This window comes from Watersipora subatra, chromosome 3 (genome assembly GCF_963576615.1).
Source record: "Watersipora subatra chromosome 3, tzWatSuba1.1, whole genome shotgun sequence".
In the NCBI taxonomy this organism is placed as follows: domain Eukaryota; kingdom Metazoa; phylum Bryozoa; class Gymnolaemata; order Cheilostomatida; family Watersiporidae; genus Watersipora; species Watersipora subatra.
This window is the reverse complement of record NC_088710.1, coordinates 38,819,346-38,835,091: the sequence shown is the minus strand read 5'-3', so window position 1 is coordinate 38,835,091 and position 15,746 is coordinate 38,819,346. Positions and strand designations below refer to the sequence as shown.

Here is a 15,746-nt window from a genome sequence, read left to right as displayed (position 1 = left end):
ATCATCGATCCATTGTAAGCTGTGTTAAGATAGCCGCAAGGATTCTATTAAATAATATGCTATAATTCTGCAAATTTATAAGTTTTATTGTGATAATCGATCAAATGCTACAAATATATATTTTCATAAACAAGTGACATAAACGAATCATACTTACATTACATGCAAATACAAAAACTAATGTTTTTGAAACAAAAATATTTGCATAGTTTGCTCGGATAGCAGCGTTCTGATTGTTGCTTTCGACGGAAAGAGCATCTTCTGGCTGTTCCATACCTTCCACAGTGTTTATGACCTCAACTCTTCTTCTGCACTGCTTAACTAGTTGATATTAGCATCCAAACAATTTTTTGAGCAGAGCAATATTTTGACTCGTTGCATTTTGCACAAATGCAACGCATAAAAGTTTTGCTCGCTAAACGCAACCTTCACCCCAAACCAGTCATTCATCTACCATCGTAAATGTAAACCGTTTTTTCTATGTATGTACTTTGAAGTAACGAAACCATGTTAAACAAGGAACTACTATTAGCCTGAGGCAGTTGTTAATTATTTCTATTGTGTCGCTTTCAAAGTTTTAACAAAAAAAAACGAAAAGCTTTTGGACATGGACAACGAGAGAATTAATTGTTATCGATGTAAACGATTCATTATCTATACGATTTTTGGACACTTTTCTACTGATCAATTGGTATTGTGGGCTCATAAAAATCAAATAATGTCAAAGTGGCAGTCAATTGGAGGGGGCGTTCAAATAGAGGTGGCGTTAGATTTTATATTTAAAAATACAGTTCGGTTTCATGTAAAAGTAAAAACGATATGATATAATATTTATAATCATATTGTTAGAAAGAGAATTAATTAGCGCTCTTTTAATATTTGCTCTATCGTTATTTACTATTATACTATTTACTATCTATCGACTATCGTTATTTAGAAAAGAATAGTAAGTGACAAGAATATGCAAAATCTCGTTAACATAATCAATAGTGTAAGACAAGCACGTAGTTTAAAGTATATGAGGCATATATGAAATCTTTATTTTAAATAAAAAAATTACCAGTCTATGTATTTGTTTGCAACGCAAATCGCTAACGAAAATGCAGTTATATGTACACTAAAACGTAATGACTGTGACGATCATCCCTGCTCATACATCCCCTCATCATTATTACTATATTTAAAAAGATGCAAAGCTAGTCTATGTTGTTGAAACCAACAGGGAGCAATTTATAAATATCTTTTGTACAATTATCTGTATATTCTATTTTGCAAATGAAGCATATATATATGTCTTTTTTACTGTCGAAGTTGGAGGCCATTATAATTTTAAATTAACGCTGATGGTGTGATAATCATAGTTGAATTGGAGTGTCATATTCACGATGCAAATTTTTGCAATGCCGTTGTTTCAAGACTGAATATTATTGTAAAAAAAATTACTGGAAGTGTTAAATTTTCTATTTTACTAAAAGCGTGTCTGGATGGAGTAGTGAGATAATTATAATAATTTTTATAAAGGGAGCCTACTATCGCAGCAAATTTCGATGACCAGCGTGATGCTGTTTTGCAAGTGTTAACAACGGTAAAACTGGTGCGTGGAGATTAAAATGCTTGTGTTAAACTGTATTTAAACTGTAATAAAAGTTGTTTCACTGTAATTTGAGAACATTTTGGAATTTATATTTCATCTTTATACAGAGAACAACAACGATAAAACTGAATGATATTTCCGGATGCACTACCATCACAACCTCAACAACCAACAAAACATTTCTTTCAATTTCATTTATAAGTTAATATTCTTTATATTGTACAGTTTTTATTGTACAGTTTATATTGTACAGTTTATATTGTACAGTTTATATTGTACAGTTTATATTGTACAGTTTATATTGTACAGTTTATATTGTACAGTTTATATTGTACAGTTTATATTGTACAGTTTTTGGTCAAATAGAATGTGGAGCTTATCAAAATAAACAACTTTGTTTTAAAATTACATGTTACAGTATATTTTCAGTCAATTGCTAATAGGAGGTTCCGAAATCTGGTGATTCTCATAACAAAAGGTCTTACCCATTTCTACACATAGAAATACTTGTTCTAGTGAAGCCATGTTGTCATTGCCATTCAAAAGCATGGCAATGACAACATGCGACAAATGCCATTGGTCGCCATCACATTTGTTGGAAATTAAGGAAATTGAATCGACATCGCTATAACTTACTATTTCAACCAATCAAGGATTCATCATTTGGTTTATCTTCACTGACGTAGACATACATGTTCATTTTGAAATGACACATCGATAATGCATTACCAACGTTTTAGCTAGGCAAATGATACATTTCATCTGTGTATGTGGCCAGGCCTTAATCCAGTTAAATAAGGAGTGGTACTCTGCAGCGTTCTACATGAGCATGTGCATGGAGCCATCTGGTTCTGCTGCCATGCATAGTTCGGCTAGCCAAAGAACTAGCAGCAGACTGATCACTTAGTACTTTTCAATGTGACCCTGCAAACTCATGGTAGTCATATACTCTGTTTCCATGATGCACAGTACTTCGATGCAGTCCCCTCCGAAGTCGAAGAGATTGTACATTTACATGCTGCACAGTGGTTTTCAGCAAATTAGCTAGAGAAGAGAAATTGTATAAATCGAATCGCCGGATGGAGACATAGAATTGATCATGGATACCGAATGTCAGAAACGGTCTTTTTATGCTTTGTTCGTCATTATACTTTTATTTACAATACACATTCACAAGGTTTCACAAACCTTAACACAACTTTTACATAGAAATATATTTTTAATAGGTATTTTTTTAAGTAATATATTATTTAAATGTTACTTTAGGACTTGCCACCATTTTTCGAAAAGTGTTGGTATCGATAACAAAGTCCAGGAAAGTAATCACCTCATCATCTTCGTGGTGTGAAGACCATAATTAAACTTAAGTGAAAGAAGATCGGAAGAATAGAAGAAATACGATAAGCGGGATAACTTTTGTACTAGTTTATGGCCCTCGATGAATCTGCCTCCACAGTAAGAGAGCTATGCGCGGCCACTGCGCAATGCCGTTTCCTTGCTGCGAATTTGCAGTGGCTTCGTACTGATTAGTGCGCAGTAATTTCAGTGCGAAGACGGCATTTCCATGATTCAGAGAGAGCGCAACTCCGAAGTAATGTGCATCATGGAAACAGTGATTGAGTACTAGCATTTCATTTCTTCATCAGCATCTATTCACTCACCGTCCTTGAGGGGGAATTGCTTTAGTGCAGATTTATTGGATTTGCTGTTTTTTTTCTTGGAATTCTTGCTCATGCTGGATCAAGCATAGCCTTTTTACCAATCTATAGAGTGCAGCATACGTAATTATGCCCTGAGGCTCCTGTCATTTCATTAAATTTGATCAATACCCACACCAGCAGCGGAACTAGTAGCCGTGCTATGTAGGTTTGATGTCTATGACTGCAGAAAGAGATCAAATGAGTTAGAGGTGAAGACACTCCAATTGATCTCTCAATTGCAAGGGGAAAGGCCCTTGCAATGAGCTGAATCTTTTTTTAAAGAAGCACAACACATGCTCCAAGTTCCGTGATTAGCAAAATGATCAATTCTAATGACATATTTTAAAAGGCTTCTAAGGGAAAATAATCTGTTTTGTTACGAGGATTAATATAAAATTCAAATGTGTAACGGGAGCTTATGTGGCGAAGGTTCTGCGTTTTAAGAATAAAAAATTCTTGGCTTGTTTGCTGAATGGTCTTAGAAAGTTCAAATATTAGTTCGATTAGGAGATTTGTGAAATTTTGACAACAGTTATAAAGTATGACTCGGCAATATAATTAGTTGTTAGCCCTTTTCATTATGCTAGCTAGAATGAAAGGGAAGACAATTTACATTGTTGAATTTGATGGACGATTGAGACGCTACACAACTTAAAAAAATATTTGTTCACTGAACGGGTCATGAACATTTGAACACCTGTTTTTGACCTCATTAGATGATTCAACACTGCGAGGCTGAGGCAAGCAAAACATTTTTATTAGATCATTTTGAAATCAATAAACTGAAAAACCACACTGGCTCACCCCAAAGTTTGGTCAAATAAACTGAAAAACTAAAGAAACATTTTGTGATTCATACTTCCCTCTCCAATTATAAAATTCGATAAATTCCAAACAGTTTAGTTTGTCGCATGTATGGACTTCTCCGTTTTAACTAAACAATTTAAATTAATATTATGAGCAGGAGAAGCTCAACAGCAACCGCAATATTAACTTTGCAGGAACTAAGGCACAAAGCTGAGAAATTGGCTCACTAATAATTTTTTCACCGAAATCTTTCGAGCTTATCGAAACTAACTGCACCGTGTAGCAGATGTATCTGCGAAACAGCACTGGAAACTAGTATAATATTCACCACTGATGTCTATGATATTTGTAACTAAACCAATGAGTCACCAACATCTTCTGCTCACGTGTGTTAAAACAGGGCTCTAAAAGTGCTTTCTAAAAGGAGCTCATGTACATGGCTAATGCCATGACACTCTATTTTTAAACCTTTTTCATATAGTGGCATTTTATTAAAGGTGCCATTTAGATAGAGGGTAGCGCTGTAATTTTTGACTAGCTCGTCAGAATTTTGGGAAAAAAATTTCGTACAAAAAACTGGTAAGGCGATGTTAATGTCGCCTATATTTTGCACTCTCCTTCGGGTGAATTGGTATTAATGCTGTCGGCTCCAGCATTTTTCCTAAACCATTTTTCATATACGTCGAAGTATCAGACCAGGTTCAACAAGAAACTACTTTGATTATAATTTATAAGCGGGATACGCTTCATTGTTAAGAAAACACCATTAAGCTTTGGAGTTAAAAAATGGACATGATCTTTTTAAGTTTAAAAAACACTTTTAACATATTAAAGTTAGAATACACCCCAACAATGGTTGCTATTACATCTTACGGTGTTCCTGAAGAGTATTCTCATCGTTCATCAAAATGTTTTAAAGTCTTCTGTTAAGATTGTGAACCATTTTATGGATGAATCTGAAAACAATGGGTTGGATTTAGATCAAAATGGGTTCGAATCAGAGAGTAATTCTGATGATTATGATGATCCATCTTCTCAAGAACACGTCACTAAAATCATGGCAAACATTACAACAATGAAAGAATTAATTGTTATTGATGTAACCGAATCATTATAAGTACCATTTTATCTACAATTTTCTATTGATTAATTTCTATTATAATGGTTCGTAAAGATGAGAGAATGTCTAAGTGGCATGTCAATAGAGGTGGTGCTCAATTAAAGGGCGGCTGTGCTGTATTTTTCAACCCTTTTTTCTAGTGTCTTTCTATTAGAGGTGGCGTTCAAATGTGTCATTCAATTAGAGGTGTTACGGTACATAGATATATATATATATATATATATATATATATATATAACATCTTCTGAGCACTTCACACCAACCAATAACTTTACAAGGTGTCCACTTATACAGAGACACCAGAACAAAAACTCATTACCTACTTTGTTCGTTTGGTTTACTCACAGTAGTCAATGCCACTTGAGCTAACAACTTTTAGCCAAAAGTTTTTGTAAAATAATTGTTCACACATTCTGTTGAGTATGAGCACTCTCTAGAGAATGTATGAAACATGAACTACAGTCATAGGAGGATAACTAGGTTTATGCTGAAATATATAATATAGTTTTTTTACTGCAACACCTCCATAATACTCTTATCTAAAATGTTTCCATTATTCACTAGTCTTATAGTAACATATAGTATAAGGAATCAGACCCATCAATGGGTTATTAAAGGGTGAAAGGAGAGGCTTACAATTTTTCCCTTGTCAGTGTGTTTCAGAAGATGTACATTTTTCAAACTGAAAATTCTACCTGCTTTATCGTCTACGTCAAAGTTTGTGATATACATTACATGTATTGAAACAAAAAATTATCGTAAAACCTCTATTTAAATACCACCTTTATTTAAATGCCATCTCTATTTGTCCACCACTTTGACATTCTTGGATCTTTACGAACCCATAATAGAAAGTGATCAGTAGAAAAGTGTCCACAAAATTTTACTAATAATTACTCAGTTACATCGATGATAATTAGTTCTTTCGTTGTTATTGTAGTGGTTGCCATGGTTATAGTGACTGCGTACCTGAGAAGATCACTCGTCACAATCATCGAAATTACACTATGATTCGGGGTCACTAAAGCCTAACTCCGATACATTGTCTTTAGATTCATTGATAATGTGGTTTACAATCTGACCCGAAGACTTTAAACCATTTTGGTCTATGATAAGAAATTTTTCAGAAACATTTTTATGGTGTATCGAAGTCCGTTTTCTGACTCCTAGTCTTTATGGTTTTTTCTTAAAAACTTTGAAAACAACACCATTGAAGTTAATAACTGTATCAGGGTACACTACTCAAAGTACATGTTGTTCCTTGTTGAACTCGGTCTGATACTAACCATATGTGTCATGATCACAGAAACCATGGATAAGTCGGGATTATAAGATTTAGAGTTATCTGCATTAACAGGAGAAAATTCTGACAATTATTTTGCAAAAAAATTTTGATTCTTGCTTAATTACAACAGATTTTATGGTCAATAAACTGAATGCATGTTTACCATCAGTGCGAAAACCTAGTTCCGGGAAAACTGGTGTTAAAGTCTGAGAAACGAAAACCGATGCACAGTTTTGTTTACATTTCAAAACGTCATAGCAACCAATATTAAGAGGTTGTGATATTCATCTAGATTTCTGTTTTTATATCAAAAAAATTATGCTGAATTTAAAAATCTAAACAGATTTTGGCTGGTTGTCATAGAAATGGCTGTATATCTATAAGAATATGTATTACCTAATTTTGCAGATATTAAAAACGGCTTGGCAGTGCCGTGATATTGAGCACAACCGTAGTATGATCAACAAAATGTTAAAAAAAATAATAACAGTAACATATTGCACATCATCGGTCACTCTATACTTTGATCTTGCAAATTCGAATAATTTTTCTTATAATCAAATCTTATAAAATCAAATAATTATTCTTATAATTAAATATTGTAAAAATCTTATATGAATGGTTAGGAATATATCATGGTCATTCCCTTTACTTACACTGCTTTTGGCATCAGTTGGAATACTCATTATAAGTGTCCAAAATGTCAGAATTATCCTTCAAATCAACAAAAAAGAAACGATTACGTTTTTCGGACGCCATTTTTCAGTACTTCCTGTTTAGCATAGCAACGGTTTTAAGGGGTTTTTCCGAGGTTTTAAGACATTTATTATCTAAACTGACTTCAGATTCAGAAAGATCACTCTTTGATTGGTCCAGAAGCAAGTGTTACAAAAATCCTTACCAAAATTATAAATTCAGTTAGTGCAACTTTAAAGTCGAATAACTCAACGTCGTGATTTGCGACTTAACCATTGTTTCTGTGACCGCGACCCATATTTGAAAAACGATTTAACAAAAATGCTGAGGTCGATGGCATTAATGTCGCTCCGCCTGAAGGAGAATATAAAATATAGGCGACATTAGCATCACTTCACTTTGCCCGTAAAGTGTTAAATTTATTTTCTTAAAATTCTGATGAGCTAGTGAAAAAATACAGCGCCACCCTTTATTTCAACATCACCTCTAATAAAATACCACTATCATAGGGGAAGGGTGGAAAAGTACAGCATCATGGCATTCAAATAGAGGTTTTATGGTATGCTTCCCTCGTTGCATGTGTGAGAAATGTGTTAACTCATATGTGGATATATCCATAAATAAGGATATCTTTCTGCAAAATTTAAAAACAGGAATTTCATTAAAAGAATGCTTCTCCTATGAAGTATAAACTGTAAATCTTAAAATGAAAAATAATCGTGCGAGTAGTGCTCCGCTATCATCATTTAATAGTTTGCCAAAGTTGGTATGTATGTGAAACAATTCTTTATTGCTATAATGGCAAGATAGTGATGCTTGTATATGGAATGCTTATTCTTCTGAACGCAAATGCCTAATTGTAATGGATTTCACAGTGGCTTTGCTGCCCATCCTTGTATGAATTGTTATTGTGTGCACTAATTCATTGTTGTAAGACAGGGGTTTGGAACCTATGGCTCTGGAGCCATATGTGGCTCTTTTGATGATTGCATCTGGCTCTTAGATGATTCAGTGGAAAAAATAATCCATAATTTTTCTGTTAAATTTATTAACATATACTGTAGAATTTCCTATAACGTATACCTCATATAATGTAAATTACAGATAATATAAATGATTTTGTGAAGTCTTTGCTTCCTACTAGGTAAAAAATTCCATATAACGTGAAGCATGTTATATGGAATTGTCATTATTATTGTCAATCGATATGGAAAATTTGCCCGACATATACATAGCATGTATATGTCAGGCAAATTCTCAATATCGATTTGAATGATAATCTATCTCGCCGCACTCGTGAAAGAAAAACGAGATGCGTATAGCATTATATCTATTATACATAATTATATATACAACATCTATGACACTTTAGTTTGTCGTGATAGATTGTCAGATGTGTCGACAAAACAACGATTAGGTAGCTGTTCAATTGGTAATCAATATCTGGAGGCGATTCATTGGTGCAGGTGTTACAACGTCGATCTACCATATCTGTATGTCACGAGTTGGAGTATTGTCGAAAGTTCTCTTTTATCCTAACCTTGAGTAGTACTGCTTCTTGAACAATATTTTGTTGTTTAGCTTTCTTGTAGACGCATAAAATATTGGTATTAGTTTTCCTATGCGGAACAGACTTTGCTGTTTAGAAAAAATAAGCAAATCGTTGTAAATGAACGACAAATTAATTTTGTTCAAACGTTGAACAAAATGGTTTGTTAGTTAGTTAATACCCTAGGACACTTATGTATTCGCCTCATCTAACTTTCGCGTTTTCGCGGAGTCATCCTCTCGCGAAAATTTCATGTGCGAAACTAAACTATCATAACGAACGAGCGAAAACGCGAAATTAATTAGCTTTGTTCATTGATAGTCCAAGAAACAAATGGCAGCAAGCGATCAAATTGCATTATCGACCTCGCCCACATCATTCTACCTGCGGTTCACAATTACAAACTAGTCCCGAATTGAATTTTTTTTCTTATCGGTGAACCGAACCTGAGGAATCTAATTATGTTTGTTCCACTGCATTTATTTTCACATCACTATATTTTCGCACTCATCAGAGTTGCGAAATTAAGTTGCAGCGAAATTTTACTCTGTATGCTACTCACGAAACTAAATACTAGTGAAATATAAGTGTCCTAGGGTACAACATGAATGAACAAAATAAATCAATTTTTGTTATACTCTAAAATTGCTCAAACACACTAAATTTGCTGGTCTTCCTTTTCCATTTGATGGTTTCCAGATTTGAAATATACATATGGCTCTTCTAGAATTAAATTTTGAAAAATTTGAGTTTTTGGCTTTCTCAGTCAAAAAGGTTCCTGACCCCTGGTGAAGGGGCTTGTTCTTTTATAAGTTGGCATGTTTGAGTAATAATGGTGACAGGAAACATCAATAAGTTTCTGCTACACTTGTATTATTAGTTCAAATTACTTGTAATTTAAATTAATTAAGTAACTTGTTTTCAATGCTAACTTTAAATGCTATAACTAATATCAGTTTTACTCAAACTTGCACCTGTTTCAGTAATTTGTGTAACCGTCACCACTGCTGCACTGTCACCATTGTTACACCCATCAACTCACATAATTACAGGAGTAATTTGAGTGAACTTCACATTTAAAGATAGTTATTAGTGCAATGGTGTTCTCATGTGCGAGTTACTCATTATATTGTAACTTTAAAGGTTGACTTGCAACAAAATTCACATTACAGTTATTTGGTATCAAAAGATTCACCAGCAGCTAGCTCTTCAAAAGAGCGTATTAAGGATAGCAACTAGCTCTTCAAAAGAGTATTAAGGATAAGCAACTAGCTCTTCAAAAAAGAGTATTAAGGATAAGCAACTAGCTTTTCAAAATGCACAGTGAAACACTTACTAGAAATCTTCTCAGTAAAAATCAACTTTGTCCTTACATATTATACATCATGTGAAAGAGCTCGTGGAGCTCTAAGTTAATAACTGATTTAAAATCATTTTAATTGCAATACCAATATTTTATAAATAAATAAAAATCTTGCCTCGTATCTGGTCTTGTTAGTTATTAACCCAAAACAAATAAAACGCCTTCTTCTCTGATGGCCAACTGTGACTTCCACCGACACAGATCTAATGTGTAAGCTTTGCTTGTCTTGGCCTCAGCATCTCTAACAGGCATATCTATTTTACTAACATCCATGCACTTGCAAGCAGCGACGAGTATAATGTTATACCCTAGATTGGTTCCGAGCTATATTACCCAAGTCCGCGCTGAGAGTTGAGGAGGAGGCTTGGAATGCTTACCCCTACACAAAAACCGTTCTCAAGTGTCCTTTTATCGAGAAGTTTTCCATCACAATTGAGACCGTTTACCATCAGGATAGTGGCACTCAGGAGAACGTATTCAACCTCAGCCAAGCGCAACTTCGCAGCAGAACTGTTGGTATGTATGGTTTAGAGCCCTTTTTGCCTTATATCTTGTATGAGGTGAAATTGATTGGCTGGTTAAAGGCACGTATGAAGTCTTGTTTTAAGCCTCTAGTCACTCTTTAGCCTTCAAGTCAATAAAGCTGCCTAGTTCTTTTACGTGTACAAGTATATCTATACATATATATGTATATTTAAAAGTCATTAGCTGTCTAGTACATGTGTGTATACGTAAAATATTGTTATTTCCTTATTAACAATTCAAGAACATTCAAGTCATTAGAATGTATTTCTATAAACAATAAGTCAGCATAAAGCTTTAGAAGTGGCCAACTCAGCTGTTTGCGAGTCACACCGCCTGCACTCATTAAAAATCACTAGATATCCATCTGTTCTGAGTGCGTGCGATGGTTTTTCTGTGATTACACACATATTCACATGTATTTGTGTGTTTTCTGTGATTACACATGTGTATTTACATGTGCATCTATTTGTGTTGTTGCATAGACATTTCTATTTAGGGTATATTTTACAACATTAATAATTTGAATTTACAAATGAACATCATGAATTCTGTTGACCAAAAATAGTGCACATAATAAATTGTGTGTCAACTATGTTTAAATATTTTTAAGGGGTGTGACAGCAGAAGCTGCCTCTCTCAACGCCTAATTAAACCTAACTCAAGTTGTGTTTGAAGATTTCATGTGTCTTCCCATTTATATTAATAGTTATTGCTAAACTAATTAATTCATAAGTGCTCATTATCAGTTTTTGATGAAGAGCATTTCTAAAGTAAAGTGCATTTATATAGGACATTGCTGCAAGCTGCCTTGCTCAGTATTCAATCTCTCAGCCAGACTCACTTAAGGCTCTTATAATAGACTATCATTTGACCATCCATCATTTGAGTGCCTAAAGTGGCTACTTTATGGGTCCTTAATAAAGGTTGGATTTTCTATCGAAGGCGAATTTTTATATTGCATTTTGCGTTTTTTGTGATACTGATGGCACTTACAAGCATTTTTACGTTTTTCATCGTTTGTTACGTTTATTACTCGGTTTGTTATGACGTGTAACAGACATAAGTCACCTCTATCAGGTTTGTACGCCATGCCTAGGTTTGCAGTCGAATGTGAGGGTTTTGAGAGTTTTCTGAAGATTCTGAAGAAGAAACCTAGGATTCATCATTTAGGTTAGTCCATGTCTGGTGAGTCATTCTTAATTTACATGTTTTATTAGAATAAGTATTGCAAGTAATTAAATCATTCATGGCAAGATTTGGTAGATGCTTTTTTATGTTGTAGTGACTGTGTGAGGTAAAGATCTTGCCATATCGTAACATGTATCACAAAAGAAACTTTTATCATAGAGGAGCAGAGTTGTATATTTGGGTTACTAAAAACTTAATAAAATATTTGCTGTCATATTTTAGTTTGATTTTGGCATCATCATTTATGTATTCAAAATAAGTTGCATTTTAACAGCCGTGAATACAAGCTAGTTTCTCGTGGGGACCAAATTTTTTTGTTAACATTTTTATTACTAGGCATAAAAAAATTTGCTTATTGTTCAATTCACAACTACATGGCTGTTTTTAGGCTACATTGTTCTGTTACAGATCGCGATTACTAGCTTGCTGTTACCCTGACACGTAGCATTCCACTTTATAAAATATATCAGGTGTGGCTAGTAGTATTTACCACTATTGTTTTGCTTGTCGTTTGTTTACTCAATGACTTTGCTTTCTATTTGATGGCTCCTGGTAAACACTATTATTATTGTGTGACTTTTATTGTTGGTAGCAGGCACAGGAACTTGTATCAATTTTGTTAGTGGAGCTCGAGTTATTCTGAATATAAAAGTTTCATTTTGGTACTACCTTGTTTGATCTTGGTTTTTCATTTGTGCCCATCACTCGATTGCGTGTGTCTATATAAACCAAATCATTTATGCACGTTAATACCTAACATATATACAGGTTAACATATAACCTGTATATACGCTATTGTAAAAAACATGCGGAAAGATGGAGTAACGCAGACTGGTAGAAGTCTCATTGATGCAAACTGGCATAACCTGTTGCTCTTACTTCAGCTAGTAACAATAGAGGTATTCCGTTTACATACATGTACATGTGCCTGCTCATCTTCTCCGCTCATCTTCTCTCCGCTCATCTTCTCTCCGCTCATCTTCTCTCCGCTCATCTTCTCTCCGCTCATCTTCTCTCCGCTCATCTTCTCTCCGCTCATCTTCTCTCCGCTCATCTTCTCTCCGCTCATCTTCTCTCCGCTCATCTTCTCTCCGCTCATCTTCTCTCCGCTCATCTTCTCTCCGCTCATCTTCTCTCCGCTCATCTTCTCTCCGCTCATCTTCTCTCCACTTATCTTCTCTGCGTGTTTATCATTACTCCTCATACCACTCATCGGCTTAAACACTCTTCACAGATTTCTTGTTTCGAGTTCGAATTGGCCAGATGCTGAGTGAGTAGTATCCACACTTGAACAACCCAAATGCTCATGGCTGCAGGACTGAATGCTGGCTTTTATACAAGACCCACTGAACTTAAAACCCCTGGAATGGCAATCACGTGACTTTTACGTTGATAATAATACGTAAACGTATGCGCCATATTGGAGAGCTAATCGAATGCTAGTTCCGTTTGTAAACAAACGGTGAAAAATGACAGAAATGTACATGTTGAATAGTTATTTTCCAGCTGGGTGTTAATGAAAGCTACTCCTACACAACGTTTAAGCCGTGGTCACACGGGCACCGTACCGAACTAAATGACGCAAAACGACGTCGTTTTCAGCTCTAAAAAGTTCGGCTGAGGACATTTCTGGCCGAAGCGAACTATTTCGGTACTGCTCGAAATTTCGTGCCGAATCCTTGCTCTTATTGGCTGGTTAAGATTCTAGAATTCTAGCGAGCACGCGTCACATTTTTTCTTACGTGCGTGTGAGTAAAGTTAAAAAAGAAATGGGACGATACTTTTATTTCGTTAAATAAACAACATGAAGCAATTTACGACAAGGTTCACCCGGACTTGTGATTGGGTTGCATAAATGTAAGATGTTGCACTTAAGTTTTGCATAAATGTAGGGGAATGGTTGTGATTTTCTTTCGTGTAGAATATAAGTAATGTGTCATATTCATCCTGATGAACTATCGTTGACTGATTTATTTATGTAAAACCACAGTACTATGATAAAGACTGTTTTTGTTTGTTATGTACTCAGCATAGAAAAACATTCATATGTTAATAAAAAAATATAATTATGTTGATGGGAAGGGTTAGCAAAATATTTGTATCGAGTGATTTATTTTGAGCAGCCGAACGATCTTCTGATAAATCTGCTGTGTATTTATGATTTATAATAGTTCCTCAAAGTTTTTTGTTTACAATAGAAATATTTAACTCAAATACATAAAAACTACTAATGAAACCGTGTCCTGCCTCTATACGTATGGTATCTAAGAAGCGAAGTTACTTCGGTGGCCGTGTGACATGTGCCACGAACCGAACCAGCCTCCGAACCGAACCGATCCTACGTCGGTTCGGTGCTCGTGTGACCACGGCTTTAGAGTGCCCTGATAGAAGAAAACCTATTTATAACATATGGAGTAGGATATATCAAATGATAAGTAGATGTATAATAGATTTTCGTGGACCATGTTACTCATACAAACTGTTGTATTACAAATGCATAAACCCAGCAAATGATATATTCAGGCAAATAACAACTGTTCCATTATATTAAAATTTATATTACATATGCATAAATGCATATGGAAAAACTTAGCACATGAAGTATTTCGATAAAAACAACACATAGGTATGCTGCCAAAACAGACACTGTTTTCAAGATTTAAGTGATAATAGCTTATGAATGTATGATATGTATAATACAGTATCTGTAAAAGATGGAATGAACTACTGCAACAACTAAACGGAAATTAACAACCGTTGTAATAGAGAATAATCAAAATAATGCAAACAAGGAAATGCAGGAATTAGTGTAATCAGATGATTAAACTTATACATACACGTTACAGAAACTGTGTAAAAGGAGATTTGTATAGAAGTGGATATTGAGCCAAGGTGCATCAGTTTCTTAGAACTAAATCAGATTAGGAATAACAGCACAACAACAGCTGCAGATGAATATTACAGTGATTATATTATTACTGGCCTTTAAAAAATACTACTTTAGTATTGTATGCCACAAAGATGCACCTTGCAGTTTGAGTGCAGGATTTTAGCATAATGATGCTGTCGGAGATCATAAAACGACTGAATAAAGTTTTTCATCAATGACGCAGTGGTTGGATATGCCATCTGCCGTATCCGCAAGGTGTTTCCCAAAGCATAACACATCACTAGACCTTACACTACTGATAAAATACACCACACAATGGAGTGGATTTGGCTTTGTATGAATACGAAAGTGTTGATCTGCAACTAGCAGGATCCTGATGACATCGTCTGATGGACGCACCAATCCTCCATTGTTTTGTAGCTTGAGTAGAGTATAGAGATGTCGCTACTGGATATTTGACTTAGTGGTAACCAGCAACTGACGGCCAATGTCACGACAGCACTTTAGTTAGCTTTTGCACAATGTAGCCAGCTATATAGACTATACTGTTACCTATAACAGAAATTTGACATCTGAAATCATTGAGTTCCACAAACTGATCAACTTCTGGAGTAGCCTGTATGATGAGAATCTTGTTTTGAGCAGTAACATTACCTGTCTTACTAGCATCTGATTCTGCACCACATTTGATGATAAGTCTGCGAAGGTAGCCTTAAACTGAGTAACAGTGGGATTATTATTCCAACCCCCTAAACAAAAGCATCAATTATAACAATTACATAAAATCAACAAAAATGAATGTCTTATTCACATAAACATAGTACCCTTAATAAACAACCATACAAGTAATAAAATAAATGAAAATAAAACAGCTCAAAATGCTACCATATCGCTATGTAAAATGAAAATGTAGCAATTTTCACTGGAAGTCATTCACACCCATCTTAGGCATAAAGCTTAATGGTTGACTTGCAACAAAATTCACATTACCGTTATTTGATATGAAAAGATTCACCATGTCTTACCCTG

The 15,746-nt window shown here is 34.7% G+C and overlaps 1 protein-coding gene across 1 annotated transcript in view; it reads left to right on the top strand.

Annotated features, from left to right (window-relative positions):
- LOC137390587 (protein retinal degeneration B-like) overlaps positions 1 to 15,746 on the top strand; it is a 122,734-nt gene that overhangs the window by 18,914 nt on the left and 88,074 nt on the right. Inside the window, exon 4 of the mRNA XM_068076916.1 lies at positions 10,427 to 10,630. Coding sequence (XP_067933017.1) covers positions 10,427 to 10,630 — 204 coding nt within the window. The remainder of the gene's footprint in view (positions 1 to 10,426; positions 10,631 to 15,746) is intronic.